This window comes from Spermophilus citellus, assembly GCF_964194105.1.
Source record: "Spermophilus citellus genome assembly, chromosome: 5".
Lineage (NCBI taxonomy): Eukaryota > Metazoa > Chordata > Mammalia > Rodentia > Sciuridae > Spermophilus > Spermophilus citellus.
This window is the reverse complement of record NC_138186.1, coordinates 43,990,178-44,009,274: the sequence shown is the minus strand read 5'-3', so window position 1 is coordinate 44,009,274 and position 19,097 is coordinate 43,990,178. Positions and strand designations below refer to the sequence as shown.

The window sequence follows — 19,097 nt, the reverse complement described above, 5'->3', positions numbered from 1 at the left end:
CAATGGGGACAATTGATCATGGACTGAAATCTCAAACTATTAGCCAAAAATCCTTTCCTCTTGTAAGGTGATTATCTTGGGTATTTTTTTTTTTTACAGTAATGGAAAACTGACTTAGACAATGAGAGGACAAACAAGAGGGACTAGATGCTTAGGGATAGGCTGGTATCCACATTTTCTCAGATTATACTCTTTGGAACACAGACATGTAAGTTTTTAGGGGCCAGTTGCAGAAAGAGAATTTAGGAGCTTCCCGAAATCTCAATGTTGGGGGCACTTGAACAAATCTTGTATTTCTCCGTCCCATACAAGGCAGCTATCTCACACTAAAAAAAAAATAATAATCAAAACCAAATTCATATCATTCACCGTAAATGGTAACACTCTGAATAGCCCACCATATACTAAAAATGTCCAAATCCAGAGAATCCCCAAAACTAGGAGTCTTCCCTTGCCCTCCCTCCTCTTCCACTTCAAGCCCTCCATGGTCTCACCTTTACAAGCCAGGAGAAATACATCAGAAGCCTGGGAACTGTCACTGCCTGGGGCAGAGCAAAAAGGGCCCATAACAGTTGTGGCTAAAACAGGAATTATGGGGTTGGGTGATCTTCCCCATGGGCTCCTGTCTACACTGTCCCCAACGGTCTCAGAGATCAATTCTCTGCATACTTACAGGCAGCCTGAGTGTAGCTGCCTCCTTCTCCACCTGGGGGAAGAAAACATCCTGAGAGAAGCCAGGGTTGATCATGAGTCATGAGGTTCTAAAGAAATTAGCAAATCCTGAACCCTGGGGAAATTTCCAGAATTATGACTTCAGATCAGGAGCAGGATCAGGAGCCATGAGGAAAGAAGAGGTAAAGGGATGAGGAAACTGTCTTCCTGGAAGGTACCTCATCAGGGACCTTCCTCTGTTACCTGCTACTGCTGGGAATCAGATTCCCATCATCACCATCACCAGGGTGATAAACTTTTCTTTTACACTCATATGCTTCAATAAGAGGCTCCAGCGGCTGGGGTTGTGGCTCAGGGGTAGGGCACTTGCCTTGCATGCAGGAGGCACTGGGTTCAATCCCCAACACCACATAAAAAAACTAAATAAGCAAAATAAAGGTATTGTGTCCATCTACAACTAAAAATAGAGAAAAAAAAAGAGGCCTCAGGCAAACAAGGCCTCAGGGTGGATAAGAACATGTGTGTGGATGGTACTTCCTATTGACACAGGACACCTTTCTACCTACATTTGAAATCCCCTCATGGGACAAGAACTCTGACCCCACTCCTTCCCTACCTGCATTCTTTTTCTTCCACATAATAATACTGACCACAGTTTCAGTGACCACAACTCCAAGGAGAACTGGGCCAGTAATGATTCCCATGGTGGGGATGATGGACTGGGCAGACTGCTCTGGGAAAGGAAGGAAAACTGAGGGGCCCTATTATGGCTTGGATAGTGTTTGTCCTCCTGGGTTCATTGGAAGTTTGGTTCCCAGTGTGGTAGTGTTGTGGTGGTGGGATCTTTAGGAAGTAGTGCCTATTGGGAGGTCCTTAGGTCACTGAGGGTCTGCTCTCATAGGACCCTTAGTTCTCTAGAGAACAAATTACTAAAAGAATCTCTCTCCTTTCTATGGCTTCTAGTCTTGCCATGTGATTTCTCTCTCTTGTACTAACTCCTACCATTCTGGTGCCATCTGCTATGAGGTTGTCACCAGAACCCAACTTATGCTGGTGCCATGCCTGTGAATCTCCAGAATAAACTTCTTTACTTTATTAAGTACCCATCTTCAGGTATTTCACTGTAGGAAAATTGACCTATTCATGCCCTGATGTCTAGCTGTCATCCCTGATTCTGCTGAGGGTCTCCAGAATGGCTCCTGTTTGCCCCAATGACAGATCTGTGCCCTCATCCCCCTCCTTACCCCATCTCAGAGTGAGGGCTCAGACAGCCCATGATAGTGCACATGGCATGTGTATCTCTGCTCCTCTCCAGCAGGTACCTTCACAGCTGCCCATTTCTGGAAGTTTCCATCCCCTGCAGGTCCCCACAAGCTCCATGTCTTGCGTCTGGTCCTCCCCACTGCAGCCAGGTCAGGGTGATCTCCTTAGGATAGAAGCCAAGGGCCCATACCTCAGGATGACTTCATTGTCAGAGATGGGGTGGTAGGTCACGTGTCTTTGGGGGCATTGTAGAAATACCAGGAAATTAAAACATTTCGCATTATCTCCCTTGGGCTACTGAAGAAGAATTCTTCTGATCATCCTAATAAGTGATGGGACAATTAAGATGGGAAAGAGTGTAAAACCTAGCCACTAGCCAGTCCTCAGTTATCTGGGATAATATTCCTATTCTTTGGACAGTTCTAGAAGCAGGGTGAGACAGCCCAGGATGAGGTGCCAAGTCTGTGAGAGGGACCTAGAGTTGTGACCTGAGTGAAGTTCCAGGGATTGGAAAAACTGGAGTCAGACCTCCAAAGACACTGCTTTGGGGGCAGAGAACAAAGCATGAGAGAAGTCCCTCTGTAATGCCTAAGGTTGCTGCCAGAGTCAAAGGGAACTGCTGGTCAGTTATTTCTGGGACTGTCCAATCCAGGAGAGTGTGAAGGAAAGGTAGAAGGGCCTAGGCAGCCAGAGCAAGATGACAAGTGAGGAAGGAGATCAGGGCAGGGCCAAAAACAAGGAGCATAGAGAGGGTCTTCTGATGAGGTCAACTTCCTGGTTGAGGAAAGTGGACACAAGCAGGGGACCCAATTAGACAGACACTTCCTTACTCCTCCTTCCAAGTGGGGGTCCAATAGAAAACCTAAAACAGACACGAGGACAGAGGGGGCATCAATCAATAATATTGAGGAGAACGTGGACAGGGAAGGAGATAAGGACAGGAGGAAATTTCAGAGACCATAAAAAGAGCAGACCCCCCCCCCCCACACACACACCTGATTCCCAGCTCTGGGGCCCTTTCGCTTCGAGAAGTCTCTGTAGCTTTTGTAATAAACTCGCTGCTCGCTTGCTATCTCTGTGTTCTGTTCGTCAATTCTTTGCTGAACTGAGACAACGAACCCAGCACCCCTAGATGGTAACAACTGGATCCTTAAGTCATCTCCGAGAGTAATGCTCTCTAGTACAGAATTCGGAAACCTAGGGGGATTCCATCCTTTCTGGATTCAGGGGAGAGCGATATTCTAGCATTGGCCCAATTTTACTCCCCTTCTGGGGGGAAGGCAGGCAGTGACATCGGCAGATCATGGAGATACCCTCAGTCCCTGGTACCTGCGCGCTGTAGCTTCTCCTTACCGTACTGCAGGTATCTGCGGAGCCACTCCACGCACTCCTCCTAGAGGTAGGCCCTACAGCGATGATCCTCACTGGATGCCTCCCATTAGCGCTGGGTAATCTGAGCCGCTGTGTCCGCGCAGTCCAGGAGCGCAGGTTCTCTTTCAGCTCACTGTAATCCACCGTCTTAGGCGTCCTGACAGTACCCGCGGAGGAGGCGCAGGTTGGGCCCCAGGATGCAGCCACAGAGAATCTGGTAGGTATGAGCTCCTGGCACCGCCACTCTTGTCAGTCCGGCCCCACGGACTTTCCCCGCGTGACACTGAGGGGCGGTGATTGATCAGAGCCTTTTCCCAACGAAATCGAAAACCCAACTGGAGTGAATCCCTGGGGCTTTCCCCAGGTCTACGTGACCCGCGAGTCCGGCAGCCTTAGGGTGAAGCTGGGCCATTCCGACCCGTTCATGGAGAATGAGGGTGTCTCGTGTCCTTCGCTCTGGGCCCGGGTCACTTACCTGCGTCGCTCTGGTCTAGCCGAGCAGGTTGTTTAGAATCACTCGGAAAGGCTTGTGCACTGCGCTTGACGATCCGTGTGTTCCGGTCCCAATACTCAGGTCCCACCTGCTGCATCCATGGCACCCGCGGCTCTGCCCTGGGATTCACCACGTCGCTATCGAAGTGGCCAAACATTTAAGTCATCCACGTAGCGGATAGAGATGTACCAGGCCTCCCCGCCGCAGGGCCAGGACACAGCCGTGGGAAGTGGAGTGGGAGAAGAAGGGAGTGGTGGGAGCCTGAAGACAGGCAGCAGCTGAGATCTCCTCCCGGCCCTGGACCCGGGGATCCCACGTTAGTCGGATAGGAAGGGCGGGCGCTGGAGCCCGTGGGACTAAGGGGGCGGAAGGATAAGGCGACCAGGTAGCAGGGAATGAGATGGGAGGATCAAGACAAGGAGCGGTGCGGGTGGGGAGCGGTGCGGGTGGGGAGCGGTGCGGGTGGGGAGCGGCGCGGGTGGGGAGCGGCGCGGGTGGAGAGCGGCGCGGGTGTGTGTGTGGGGGTCTGGATCTCCGTGCAACCGCTACCAAGGCAAGATTTCCCCGGGTCAAGTGCCCCAGCTGGACTATGCCCTCGCCTCTCCCCTAACAGAGGCCATTTCCCTTTAGACCCTGAACTCACCAGGTCTCGGTTAAGGCCAGGGTCTGAGAGAGCAGCAGGAGGAGGGTTTGCAGAGCCGGGACCCCCATCCTCGGGGTCTGGAGGATCTGAATCTCTGCGGGTCTGTGGGAACTCTATAACCCAGAACCGCAGCGATGCCGATTGGCTTCTCTGGAAACCCAACACGAAATGGGAGCGAGAACTGGGACCGCGTCATGAGTGTCCAGGCAGAGGGACGAGACACGGGTTTGGGAAAGGAGAAGTGAAACTCCTGGAGGTCGGGAATCCCCAGTGTGTGGCTTCCCTAACCCCGCCACCGTTCTAGGGTCAGAGACTGGTTAGAAATTAGTGTGGATTCCCAAAATAATTATGTTTACGTGGACATATTAAAGGTTAAAATCACTCTTAAAAATGTGACTCATTTAGAATATTACTAATAGCATGTTAACATATAATATTTTAAAGGAGAAATAACTTTCCCAAAAGAAAACAACCACAGTGAGAAAAAGTGACCTTTTTGCATTTTACAGTTTTGCAATTTTTTTTTTGTATTTATCTCATTGGAAAATTCTAGACTTTCATATCTTTGGCATTTAACCTGTTATTTTGGTTGAAAAATAGAAAAAATGCAGCCTCACACAAATATGTAGGAGGAATGTTTTTTTCACAGCGTTTTAGATAACTGGATATTTACCATTAATACTACACTGAAATGACACAGTGTTAGCTTCTTTTTTTTCTTAAAAGTTCTATGAAACCATATCATTGAATAGTTCCTATTCTGTTGCTTTTTAGTACATGGGTTTTTCTTGCATGTTGAATGAACCTTGTGCCCATAATGCATCATATTCTTTAAATTCATGCATGGTTTGATTCAGTGTTGATACATTAAAGTACAATTTATAAAAAAAATCACATGTTAATATTACTGCAGATTTCAACAGAAAAATGTTTTAAGTATTGGGAAGCTGCCAAGTTTATGGTTGTGGATTCAGGTTCTCCAAGATTCTAATTTCTTCTTGAGAGCTTACATTTTATCACTGGCAAAAAATACTATTAATGGATTATCTTAGAGGGAACTGCTTAGGTTATTTTTGACAATGTTGGCCAAATATTTAAGTCTAAGTAATCATAATTTGTCATGCATTTTTTAAAAGTAGGAATATTATTCTGTAAAAAAAGGGGGCTACTCGGGGCTGGGAATGTGCCTCCGGCCGTAGCGCGCTTGTCTGGCATGCATGCGGCCCGGGTTCCATCCTCAGCACCACATACCAACAAAGATGTTGTGTCTGCCGAGAACTAAGAAATAAATATTAAAAAATTCTCTCTCTCTCTCTCTCTCTCTCTTTAAAAAAAAGGGGGGGGGCTACTACAGCTCAAAAAAATATCCTCTTGTCACTGGGTATGGTGGCATAAGCCTGTAATCCCAGCGGATCCTGAGGCTGAGGTGCCTCAGCGACTTAGCCAGGACCTAAGCAACTCAGCAAGAACTTGTTTCAAAATAAAATATATTAAAAAAATTGTTGACCCAAACACCTTACTTTGGAATGCAGTATTTATGTGTATTTCCCATTTAATCACATAAGATATTGTAAAAATATAAACTCTGGAATGGAGACTTAATAAGATCAATAATTTTTAATACTCCAACCAGGACATGTTCAAGTGAAAACTTCTTTTTTCTTCTGTAACTAAGAGGTGGTAAAGAATATAATAACTACTATTGATGTTTGGTACCATAGCTTCCATTCTTGCTATGTTTTATTTTCATGAAAATAATGTCTTAGTAATGCTGTAAAAATAGTTTTGACTTTCCAGGTCCTGTGAAAGGATCTGAGCACCTCTGAGGATTTCACACATCACATGTTGCAGCTGACTCTATCCTCTTTGCCTCTTCTTCATTTCTAGAATTCCTCTCCCTGACCTTGACTCCCTGCCTTCCAAAACTTAGCTAGTACTCTGCTCTGGACTATTCTACAAGAGAACAGCGCCCTGGAAATGTCATGCTAAAGAGTATGTGCTGAGGGCCATTACGAAGTAGGAATGACGCATCGAAATTTCCTTGCCAGCGTACCCCATGTTAAATTCGCTGTTGACCTTGCATGTGTGTTTGAGAAAGGTGACCCTGCTCAACGACCAGGGAGGATCCAGGATTAGGGTGTGTCCTGCAGTTTGAGGAAGTATCCCGCTCCTTGGGTTAAGGGCGTTCCCAGTTTAGGACCTTGGATTTTAGGGAAGTTTGATGTTGAGGATTATTGCTGCTGGAATTAGGGCGTTCCTGCTGCCTGAGCTCCCGTTGAGTTCTCGTGCGATTCAGAGAGCACTTTGGGAAAAAGGCCTCGTGTAGTAGGTGAATTGGGTGGCAGCAGAACGGGATTGCCCCAGAATGTGTGTGGAGGCCGGTGTGAGTTCGGGAATAAAGAATTGCTGTTTGAATCTACAAAGCTGTGTGGTGGCTCGTGATTCTGTGCCCAGCCAAGACTGCGGCAAGTATGACAGTATGGGAACATGACTGGAGGGACATGTGTTTCCCCTTTGGAATTATGAACAGTTTGTATGTGAAAGTATCAAGTAGATGATTCAGTCATGGTGCATTTTGGTTTTGGGTATCCATGTACACCCCCAGTTCTTGGCTCTTTCATTTTAAATGGATCCATGTAGCACCAAGAACAGTGACATTCACTCATCAGACTGTTACAATAAAAATGTTATGGACAGGGTGACTTATAAATGACAGAAATTTCTTTCTCACTGTTCTGGAAGCTGGAATTCCAGTTCAAGGGGTTGGCCAACTCCATGTTTAGTGAGGGCAACTTCCTCATAGAAAACCATCTCCTCACTGTGTCTTCATATGGCAAAAAGGTGCACAAAAGCTTTCTGGGGTCTGCTTAATGAATGTCCTAATCTCTTTGTGACCTAATTACCTCCCAAACACCCAATTTCCAAATACTTTCTCATTTGGTATTAGATTTCAACATATGAAACTGGAGGTACATAAACATGGGGTCTATAATGCTGATACTGTCAATGGAACATTTTTGATTTTTTTTTAGCTAGCTTTTGTGTTGCTGTGACAGATACCCAACAAGAACAACTTAGAAGAGAAAAATTTATTTGGAATTTATGGTTTCAGATGGCTCTAGATGGCTGATAGCATTGCTCTGGGCCCAAGATGAGGCAGCATATCATGATATAAGTGCCCGGTGGAGGGAAGCTGCTCAGCGCATGGTGGGGGTCAGGAAGCAGAAAGAGTGATGGATGAAGGGACCCTTGGGAAGTAGCGCCCTTCCAGGGCACACCCCCAGTGACCCACCTCCTCCAGCTGTGCCCCACCTGCCTACAGTTACTGCCTAGCCATTTAAACTAAGGTGAACTGATGGTTACTGCTCTCATAATCTAATAATGTTACCTTTGAATATTCCTACATTACCATAAACTTTTGGGGGATACCTCATATCCAAACCATAACAGTGATGCAAAATAATTTTATATCTGCACTGTTCAACATAGTAGCCACTAATTATATGTGGCTTTTGAATTCTTGGGATGTGGCTGCTGCCCCAAACAGATGAATTTTTAATTTCATGCAATTAATTTTCTAAATAAATAATTCCCCTTCGGAATAGGAACAAGTTTGTATGTGAAAGTATCAGGAAGATGATTTAGTCATGGTGCATTTTGGTTTTGGGTATCCATGTACTAAATTTGATGCAATTTATATGAGAAATAATATTGACCCCCACTCCACAGTGTAGCTAGCAGTTATCATTTTGAGTCCAGTGTCTAGAGTACATATAGAATAAGGAAACCATGGATTTTTCTTTTTTATTTTTTTTAATATTTATTTTTTAGTTTTCGGGGGACACAACATCTTTCTTTGTATGTGGTGCTGAGGATCGAACCTGGGTCGCACACATGCCAGGCGAGCGCGCTACCGCTTGAGCCACATCCCCAGCCCCAACCATGGATTTTTCTGTGTGACTATGAGATATCTCTAAAATACACCATGCCTAAGAAAATTGAATGTGTATTTTAAAAATTAGAAAGTACAGACTATCTATAACATATCACCCTCAGTCATAAATTTTCAAATATGCCCATCTCTAGAACTTAATTCTTGTCTGATTTCATTGGTACGCTCAGCATCATTGTTATTTTTAATAGACATAAGGAGGCATATAAGTTTACTCTTAGGCAGAAGAAAATAGGTATTGAAGGCAACATATATAAAGTATACTGCAGTTCCTGTAGGTATATTTAAAAAAAAATATCAACAGAAGATCTAGACCTTGGAACAGCACCTTATAATTTGCTGTGGTTTAGATACGATTTGACTGTGTTCCCCAAGGGTTTATGTATTGAAATTCAATCTCCTTTGCGAGGTCTTGAGAAGGTGAGAGCTTTGGAGTGGAGTCTCCAGGATTAGATACAGGTGGCTACAGAGAGAGAGGGGGAGAGAGGGAGGGAGGGAGGGGGAGAGAGGGAGGGAGGGAGGGGGAGATAGAGAGATAAAGATGGGGTGGGGTATTGCAGGAAGGACACACACACACATGTGCTTCCTGTCTTTCCTCTTGTCAAGCTCTGCTCCACCTTGGCATCCTGTTAACAGGAGGGCTATTTCTAGATGGGCCCCTTGGCATTGGCATCTCCGGAACTGTGAGTCAAAATAATTCCTGCACAGTCCAGGGCTCTCCAGAAGTGTCTTTATCTCAACCTTGATGTACATTCTCCGGAACGGCCCTCTCTGCCCCAATAATTTCACAGCTCTGTTTTCTTCAGAGCTGTTCCAGAAGGTTCTGAGGGCAGAACAGCGGCTGGCTTCCGGGTGCAGCCACAGGGCTGAGCACTGAAGACTAGAGCTACTTTTTTCTAGTCTCACCTGGGTCTGCGTAGGGTATTTTTGGGCTCCCAGCAGCTATACAGGGCTCTTCACACCAGAGGGCGCTTCTGAAGTCCCAATTGCTATCCAAAATACAAGGTAAAGTATGTTTATTTCCCGTTAAGTGACCTCTACCTCAGGGCACATCTGTGCCTTCAAGACCATAAAGGACAGTTTCCCAGAACTGGAGTGGATCCCACGAATGTACGGGGTGCCCTCAGTCTCCTGGAAAAACCCTGGACTATTGAGTCCTTGTTCTCTTGCTGCTTCCAGGATGAAGGGGTCCCATTCAGGTAATCAACCCTGGATTCTCCAACCCTAGGATGGAGCAGAGGTCAGAAAGGACCCTGGAGTTTTAGCTTAAAGAGGAGGGAGGCTCCTGGAGAAGGGAAAACAGAAGAATCGGTATATTAAAGAAATGGTGGCCAAAGGGGAAGGAAAGGAATCTAATTGAAAAGGGACATGGGAAAGGCCCGTCTAGTGAAAGGCTGTATGGGAGGGATAGATACATTTGATATGAGGTTAAGGGGCTTCTGGCTGGGGCTGGAGGACATCCTCGTTTTTTTAAAACCAGGATGATGATTACACAGATGTTGGTTCTGTCAGTCAGTAGGTAGATTTCTGTACTTGCAGGTGTAGTATAATTCAAACACACATGAGAGAAATGGGTAAGGAAAAGTGACTAAGGGAGGGAAAGTGACTAAGGGAATTCTCCCTCTTCTAGAACCAGCCTCCTCCCCCACCCCCACCCCCACAAAATATGGTAGTGGCAGGCAGAATCAAGGAGTTGAGGGGACAGCCAGGTCTGTGCCCCATGGCAAAGTGTCCAGACCTGATCTCTGATTCTGGGATTGCCAGGGTCCCACTCATTTTGCTACAATGTCATGGGCTTTCCAAGTTCAGCCCCAGGTAACCTGAATAAGCCTTGGTTACCTGGATATCTTAAGTCAGTGGGAGCTGCCATAGAAACCTTGGGCTGTGGGCTGAGAGTTGGCAACACTTCTGGTGGCCACAGAGATGGTATCCCAGAGGGTTAAGAGTAGGTGTGGTAGAAGCTGAAGATGACATTGAGATACAACAAGATCTGTGATTGGTGGGAGCCCAGGCATCTGCCCAACATCTCCTCTGGAACCCGAGGGTTTTCTATCAACCTCCCAAGACATCCAGTGCCCAGGTCTCCAACCACCAACCCCATGGACATCAATGGTGGAACCTTCTTCAAGTCTATAACCCTGAGACTCCAGGACACAGAAGTCCTGCCTCTTTTCCCTTTGGGGACCTAAGCAGATGGTCTGTTACATTCCTCACACTCTTGCCACCTCCATTTTTCTAAATGAATGGTCCTGTGGTTCTGATTTTTAGTTCCTGCCTTGTGGCTTCAGAGTTTGGGGTTTTTTGCCTGGGGAAGCCCCCAAGGTCTCCATAGTTTGTAGCTGGGACAGGGCTGGGAGATTGAAAGTAGCAGTGAATCCTGGAGTTGCAGCTGGGGTGAGGAGGACCTCAGTGTGTCAGCATCCCGTGACCTAGCCAGCAGCCCCCTTAACCCTCCTGATTACAAATCCAAGAATTCCCCTACCTTTTCTCTCTCCTAAGATTCAAGGAGTTTTGGTCCTTGGATTTATTCATCCTTATCAAGTGTCTGAATATTTATTATGTGCCTGGCACTATATCAGGCTCCTGGGATATATCAAACCAAACTCCAGCAACAATGGCTGCCCTTATGGGACTAACATTCTTTTTTTTTTTTTTATTGGTTGTTAACAACATTACAAAGCTCTTGACATATCATATTTCATACATTAGATTGAAGTGGGTTATGAACCGGTGCTTACATTCTGATGGAGAACACAAACCATAAATAATAATAACTGAAGTGAAAGATAGGAGTATCAGAAAGTAGAATGATTTAGAGAAAAAGAACAAGGTAGGGAAGATGAAAGAGATGGCTGTAATTTTTATTGCTTATTCTCATTGTAGGCTTTACTGAGAGGAGACATTTGAGCTCAGTCCTGAAGTGGGAGGGTCAGGGAGCTTGTAATTTTGGGGACAAAGAATGTTCTAGGATCACTGTCTGCACATCCTGGCCTACTGGGGAATGCATTGAGCTTGAAACAGGAATGGAGGTCGGTAGACTTATGGAAGGACTTTCTGTTGGTGATTCTGGGCACAAAATTTGTGGATCTCAAAACTAATTTTCTATTTGTACACCATGAAGGCTTTCTAAAGTCCTGGCATTTGGGAAGGGTCAAGTACCTGGTGTGTGTGGGAAGGTTGAGAGTGGAGGGAGCAAGCTGAGGTGGATTCCTGCTCCCAACTCTATTTCTGTGCTCTTCCTCTCTTGCATCCAAAATTTGAGGTGTGAGCCTGACATGTTCAGCAAATTGTAGAGACCCTGGATCTAGAAGACAGTCACCACCTGTCAGGATCTAAAATTAAGGACTTTCTAACCCTTAGATACTCAAAGCAACCATATCCAGGAAAACAAGTATGGATACAATGTAAAACATTTTATCATTAATCAAGTATGTAATATTTATGTAGCTAGTTATTCTTTTTTATATAAAGGAGTTATCATCTACCATAATTTCCTTCAAGACAGTCAGTTTTATTTTTTTGGTATCGGGGATTGAACTCAGTGGCACTCAACCACTGAGTCACAACCTCAACCCTATTTTGTATTTTATTTAGAGACAGGGTCTCACTGAGTTGCTTAGCACCTCGCCATTGCTGAGTCTGACCTTGAACTCTGTCTTAGCCTCTTGAGCCACTGGGATTACAGGCATTCACCACTGTGCCTGGCTTGTCTATTTTTTGATTAGGTTATTTGACTTTTTTGGTGTTAAGTTTTTTGAAATATATATATATATATATATATATATATATATATATATATATAATTCTATTCTAATTCTATGTATTTATATATAATTATATTCTATATAATTATATGTATTCTGGCTATTAATCTCCTGTCAGAAGAGTAGGTGGCAAAGGTTTTCTCCCATTCTATAGGCTCTCTGTGCATGCTCTTGTTGTTTCTTTTGTTGGGTAGAAGCTTTTTAAATTTGAAGCCATCCAACTTATTGATTCTTAGTTTTATTACTTGAGCTTTAGGAGTCTTATTAAGGAATTCAATGACTGTGCCAATGTGTTGGAGAATTGACCCTATGTTTTCTTCTAGCAGTTGCAGTGTTTCTGTTTGCTGAAGGCAATGATGGGTTTTCATCAAAAGACTTCTACAACTGATAAGTAAATTCAGCAAAGTAGCAGTATACAAGATCAAATACAAAAATTAATAGCTTTTCTATATTCCAATAATGAATCTGCTGAGAAAGAAATCAAGAAAACAATTCTATTCACAATAACATTAAACAAACAAACAAACAAAAACTTGGGAATAACTCTAACCAATGAGGTGAAAAACCTGTACAGTAAAAATTATAGAACACTGGGATAAGGTAGTATGTAGCCCACCTCCATGTGCACATGCACAAAGAGGACCCCCAAACATCCAGGAAACTCCTACCTTTCCTCTCCCAAACTGGGTTAAAGGGGGTCTGATCCATCGATTTCTTCATCCTTAACAAATGTTTGAGTATCTATTATGTGCCTGGCACTATTCCAGGCTCCTGGGATACCTCAAACCAAACCCAGGTAAAAATTGCTGTCCTCAAGGAGTTTACCATCAAATGGAAGAAGACACAAATCATAAACAACAAACTAACTGAAGTACAAGAAGGAGTGCCAGAAAGTAGAATTTTACAGAGAAAAGGAACAAGGTAGGGAAGAGAGGGAGATGATTGTAATTTTTCATAATTATCCTCAGCACAGGCCTTACTGAGCCATGACATCTGAACTCAGCCCTGAAAAGGGAGGATTAGGAAGACTGTGGATTTGGGGAAGCAGAGTGTTCTAAAATTATGAGCTGGATATCCTGAGCTCTACTGGAGGAATACACTCAGGCTGCAACAGAAATAGAGGTGGGCAGACTTCAGGAAGGATTTCTTGTTGGTGCTTATGGGCACAAAGTTTGTGGAGCTCATGATTACTTCTCTTAATTGCCTCATGAAGACTTCCTGAAGTCCTGGAGTTTGGGAGAGACTGAAGTCTCTGGTGTGACGAGGAATGTTGGGAGAGGAAGGAGCAAGTTGAAGTAGGGTCCCACCCCTAACTCTATCTCTGTGCTCATTCTCTCTTGTGTCCAGAGTTTGAGATGTGAGTCTGAGCTGTTCAGCATATTCCAGAGTCTGTGGCCCTAGAGGAGATTAGCCACCTGGCTAAAATTAAGGACTTTCTATCTCCTGCCCCCAATTCTTAAGAAAACAATAGTATCCAGAAAGGATAAGTATGAGAACAATGTAAAATATTTCCTCAATAACTAAATATGTAGTATTCGTGTTGCTATTCCTTTCTGTATGAATGAATTACCATATAGTATCATTTCCTTACAGGACTTCATTCCAAATTACTCATGGTGAAGGACTGCTAACAAGGAATTCTGTCAGCTTTTACTTATCTTAAAGAGAATATATTTTTCCCCTTCTTTCCCCCTTTTTGTTTATTATGATATCTTTGTGAAATGTGCTAATTTGGATATAAAGTTACATGAATATTGGTAATTGTTTAGAATCATGGAACTGTCACCACAACCAAGATGTTCACTTCTCTACCCTTGCCATAGAAAGTTTCCTCATGCCCCTGTGCTTGATCCTTCCTTCACCCTAGCCTTTGTGACCACTGATTTCCTTTTGATTATTTTAGAATTTATATGCATACAATCATATGCAATGTAGTCTTTTTAATAACATAATTATTTTTAGGCTTCATCCATGTTATTTGTATTAATATTTCATTTTTGTTACTAAATATTACTGAAATCCTAGTTTATCAATTGGTATATATACTGAAAAGTTGATAAACAGGTGTGTCATTACCAGTTTGGGTCTATTATAAATAAAGCCACTATGAATATTTGAGTACAAGTCTGTGCAGACATGCTTTCTTTTTGGATAACACCTAAGAATGGGATTGCTGGGCCATAGGCAAGTGTATATATATTTAATTATATCAGTAATTATGATAATAATTTTGTTTTATAAATGGGGTATAATATTTTTTCCATTTCTTTCAGTAACACATGAGATTTCTAACTGCTGCACAGCCTCTTAATATGTGGTATTATTATAAGTATTTTTTTTGTGTGTGTGTTTTCATACATGTACTTAGGGAATGATGTCCATCTCGTTCCACCATCTTTCCTACCCCCATACCCCGTCTTTTCCCTGCCTCCCCTTTTCCCTATCTGAAGTTCATCTATTCCTCCCCCACCCCCATCCCCATTATGAATCAGCATCCTTATATCAGAGAAGGTATTTGGCATTTAGTTTTTTGGGATTGGCTTACTTCACTTAGCATTATATTCTAAAACTCCATCCATTTACCTGCAAATGCCATGATTTTATTTTCTTTTAATGCTGAGTAATATTTCATATATCCCATATATACCATATTTTCTTTATTTATTCATCTACTGAAGGGCATCTAGGTTGGATCCATAATTTAGCTATTGTGAATTGTGCTGCTATGAACATTAATGTGGCTGTGTCCCTGTAGTATGCTGTTTTTAAGTCCTTATAAACTGAGGAGTGGGATAGCTGGGTCAAATGATGGCTTCATTTCCAGTTTTCTAAGGAATCTCCATACTGCTTTCCAGATTGGTTGCACCAATTTGCAACCCCACCAGTAATGTATGAATGTGCCTTTTTCCCCACATCCTCGTCAACACTTATTGTTTGTATTCCTAATAGCTACCGTTTTGACTGGAGTGAGATGAAATCTTAGAGTAGTTTTGATTTGCATTTCTCTAGTTTCTAAAGATGTTGAACATTTTTTTCCATATATCATCTTCTGAGAAATGTTGGTTCAGTTCTTTGGCCCATTTATTGATTGGATTATTTGTTTTTTTGTGTGATGTTAAGATTTTTGAATTCTTTATATATCCTAGAGATTAGTGCTCTATCTGATGTGCATGTGGTAAAAACTTGCTCCCATTCTGTAGTCTTTCTATTCACTTCACTGATTGTTTCTTTTGCTGAGAAGAAGCTTTTTAGTTTGAATCCATCCCATTTATTGATACTTGATTTTAATTCTTGTGCTATAGAAATCTTATTAAGGAAGTTGGGGCCTAATCTGACATGATGAAGATTGGGGTCTACTTTTTCTTCTATTAGGTCCTTGATCCACTTAGAGTTGAGTTTTGTGCATGGTGAGAGATAGGGGTTTAATTTCATTTTGTTATATATGGATTTCCAGTTTTCCCAGCACCATTTGTTGAAGAGGTTATCTTTTCTCCAGTGTATGTCTTTTGGTGCTTTTGTCTAATATAAGATAATGGTATTTTTGTGGATTTATCTCTGTGTCCTCTATTCTGTACCATTCGTCTACCAGTCTATTTTTGTGCCAATACTATGTAGTTTTTGTTATTATAGCTCTGTAGTATAGTTTAAGGTCTGGTATAGTGATGCCACCTGCTTCACTCTTCTTGCTAAAGATTGCTTTAGCTATTCTGGGTCTTTTATTTTTCTAGATGAATTTCTTGACTGACAAGCATTTTTAGTGTTGTCCTTTCTAGTTGATGTGAGGTGGTATCTCATTGTAGTTTTAATATGCATTCCTTTGATGACAAGTGAGGATGAGCATCTTTTCAAGTACTTATTAGTGACTTCTCCTGGAAACTGTTCTTCACATATTGTGTCCAGGAAGGAAAGTGTTGTTTGTCTTGTCATTAAGTTGTAAATCTTCATCTCCTCCTCCTCCTACTTCTCTATGTCGTCATCATTGTCTTCTCCTTCTCCTTCTCTTCCTCCTCCTCCTTCTTCTTCTTTACTGGGGACTGAACACTGGAGCACTCTACCACTGAGTTACATTCCTAGTCCTTTTTGAGATGGGGTGTTGCTAAATTGCCCTGGGTGACCTGGAAACTGATATCCTCTTAACATTGTACATAGGAAAGTCTGGGAGTCCCTGGTGTATGTGTTTCTAGGCACACTGGGACTTCAGGGCTCAGTCCTTGTACCCTCTCTTTTCTATAGCCATTGCTCCCTGGGTGCCCTCATCAGTTCTCAAGGTTTTAAATATCATTATAAGATGTGACTTCCCAAATTTAACTCTCCAGTCCCCAAATTTCTCTAAATGTCTCCAGTCTTGTCTTTCCCATTGTCAACCTGGCCATCTTACCTGAATTTTTAGTGGAAATCTCAGCTTAACATATCCTGAGTATCTGTCACATCCCCTCCTCAGGTATGCCTTTATAAGCATCTACACCATTTCCACTGATTGCAACTACATCTTTCTAATTACACAGTCATATATTTTTGATGTTATTCTTTACTTTTCTTTCTCATACCCAAGATTTAATGCATTAGGAAATATGTAAAGTCCATCTTCAAAAATGTGTGTAGAGTCCAATCACTACCATTTCCTCTGCTCACTTCCAAGGTGACATAACTGACATGTCCATTATGGAGGACTGCAGGAGTTCTCTGCACTTTACCCCACTGCCTTGTTAACCTATTTTAATTCTTTTCTCAGCATAGCAGCCAGAGTAATTCTTTGAAAACAGAAGTTGTACTATTTTCTCTTTTTGCTCAAAACTGCCCCACTCAAAGAACCATTCCAACAACCTCTACAACCTCCAGACTTACTGGAACTGGCTGGGGCTCTGAGCTCCTCTTAATGACTCTGCTCAGGAGATCACAGATTCCTTGGTCCCCAGAAGACACAGACAGGATCCTGCCTTGTGCATTTGCACTGAAGGTTCCTTCTGACTAGAATAAACTTCCTCCAAACATCCTCATGACAAATTCCTTCATGTTCTTCAAATCTTTATTCAGAGGTCATCTTCCCAATGAGGCACATGCTGACCACCCTAGAAAAACAGCCATCTTGCCTGCCCCCAACTCTCACACTCTGGATCACCTTCCTCATAACACTTGCCACCTCCTAACATGAACCATGTTGTTGTTGTTATTATTATTATTTGCTATTTAGAGTGTGTCCTCTGCCTCTTTCTCCTAGAACACTTGCCCTACAAAGCTGGCAATTTTGACCTTTTATACTTCCCTGATGTATCCTAGATGCAAAAATTGTGTATTCTATTCATAGTACTCAATAGATGTCAGTGAGTGAGTGATCACTGTAGAGTACCTCTCTCTTCTAGAAACACTATCTTTTTTTTTGTTTTCATTCACATATTTATTCCATAGTCAAAATAAACCATAATTTAAAGCCATAAGAGATAAAGTAGAATTTGTGGCACAGATGCATTAACAAGACAGATACCAGTCTAAAGTGCAACACTAAATAAGTGTTCTCTGTTCCTGTGATGGAGTACACAACAATTACACATAAAATTTCACTGAAGATCTGGGATGAGGCATATAACCCTTTGAAATAAACTGCCCAATGAATACAGGCAGGCTGCAAATAATTGCTATTAACATTTTGCTGTAATATGGAAATATTCCCAAGGTGACTACTGACTCAAACCCCTCATTTCATGCACCTGGCCTTAGATTCTGTCTTCCATTCTCAGTCACACCTAAATCCAGAATGGTTTTTGCGCTCCATGCATAAAAATGCCATCCCAAATCCCAGAGGATCTCAGCACAGATTTATGTTAATGAGCCTGTGTGCAACCTTCATCCAGAACCTCCAGGGAAATCAGGAGTTCCAAAACACAGTGCAGTGTGTGTCTTTAAATAATAGTTTTAACTGTCAAATGAGCCTGACGTCTGACAGGCCATATGCATTTCATAAGCAAACCAAAATACTGTCTTCATATCTTTCTCTTTTTTATTTTTTGAAAAAATATTAAGTAAATCATTCAAGTCAGAAGGGGTGGGGGAGAAACAATGAAATTTCAAAGGGTTTATGCCAAAACAAAACAAAACAAAAAAACCCCCAAAACAAAAAACCAATCATCTGTAGCCTAACTTCTTTGTTTTTTGGGCTATGAAGCCATATAGAGGGCAATCAGGCAGTAGATGGTCCCTCCCACAGTCAGGCCCATGGTGGTCCGGTAAAGCATTTGGTCAGGAAGGCCTAGTTTCAGGTGAATGGGCACACCATCAGATTTCTGGAAAAACTTCTGTAGCCCTGGAACCTTGTTCTTCCTCGCATAATCATAACCAGTGGGACTAGAGTCAGTTTAGTCGGTGTGGCAAATATGATAGGTGGTGTTTCTGTGGAAACCACTGGCCTTAATCCCTGTGGGCTATAGGCTTCTGGAGCCCATGCTCCAGTTAATTTCTGTGTGAATCCATTAAATTTGTAATACATGATGCTTGGTGTCTAGCTTCTCGTAGCCGCTGCCTGCGCGACTGTCCCAGAGAAAGCTAGAGACACTACCTTTATTAATGTAAATGCAGGACAAATGATGCTCTGTAGCATCTGCAGCACAAAGTCCTTTCACACTCAGGTCATGGTCACTTGGGCTTAGAAGTTCTGCACTCACTGACCTGACTTATGGTTCCTATTTGCCAAGCAAATAAAAATCTATATTAGACTCTACTATATAAATCCAGGAGTATTAATTTGAGCCAGAGCTAGGATTCATAGAGCTCAGGGCAGGGAGAGGACATAGGTGAGTAGAGGAGACAAAAACCTAACAGGAATTTAACTAATATTAGAAATCATGGGATCCTTCTTCTCCACTATTCTCTAAATCTGGTTCCTTTAAAAATATTGGAGAAGCCGGGCTTGATGGTGCATGCCTGTAATCCAAGCGACTTGGGAGC

General features: G+C 42.9%; 1 protein-coding gene and 1 pseudogene across 8 annotated transcripts in view; both read right to left on the bottom strand.

Moving 5' to 3' along the window:
* The window catches only part of LOC308648843 (class I histocompatibility antigen, Gogo-B*0103 alpha chain-like), a 32,972-nt gene extending 28,403 nt beyond the window's left edge, over window positions 1-4,569 (bottom strand). For 3 of the 7 annotated variants that reach the window (XM_081293916.1, XM_081293917.1, XM_081293918.1), the window contains exons 1-3: window positions 4,443-4,569; window positions 3,782-3,936; window positions 3,289-3,589 (exon numbers count right to left, since the gene is read on the bottom strand). In XM_081293916.1, the coding sequence (XP_081150042.1) occupies window positions 3,432-3,589; window positions 3,782-3,936; window positions 4,443-4,510 (381 nt within the window). In that variant the 5' untranslated portion in view covers window positions 4,511-4,569 and the 3' untranslated portion in view covers window positions 3,289-3,431. The other 4 variants (XM_081293914.1, XM_081293915.1, XM_081293920.1 and 1 more) reach the window with 4 other exon arrangements.
* Window positions 4,570-18,289: 13,720 nt separating this feature from the next.
* On the bottom strand, window positions 18,290-18,639 carry LOC308648845 (cytochrome c oxidase subunit 7A2-like, mitochondrial; annotated as a pseudogene). Its single transcript has one exon. The product of its transcript is annotated as a cytochrome c oxidase subunit 7A2-like, mitochondrial (transcript).
* Window positions 18,640-19,097: the final 458 nt, after the last annotated feature.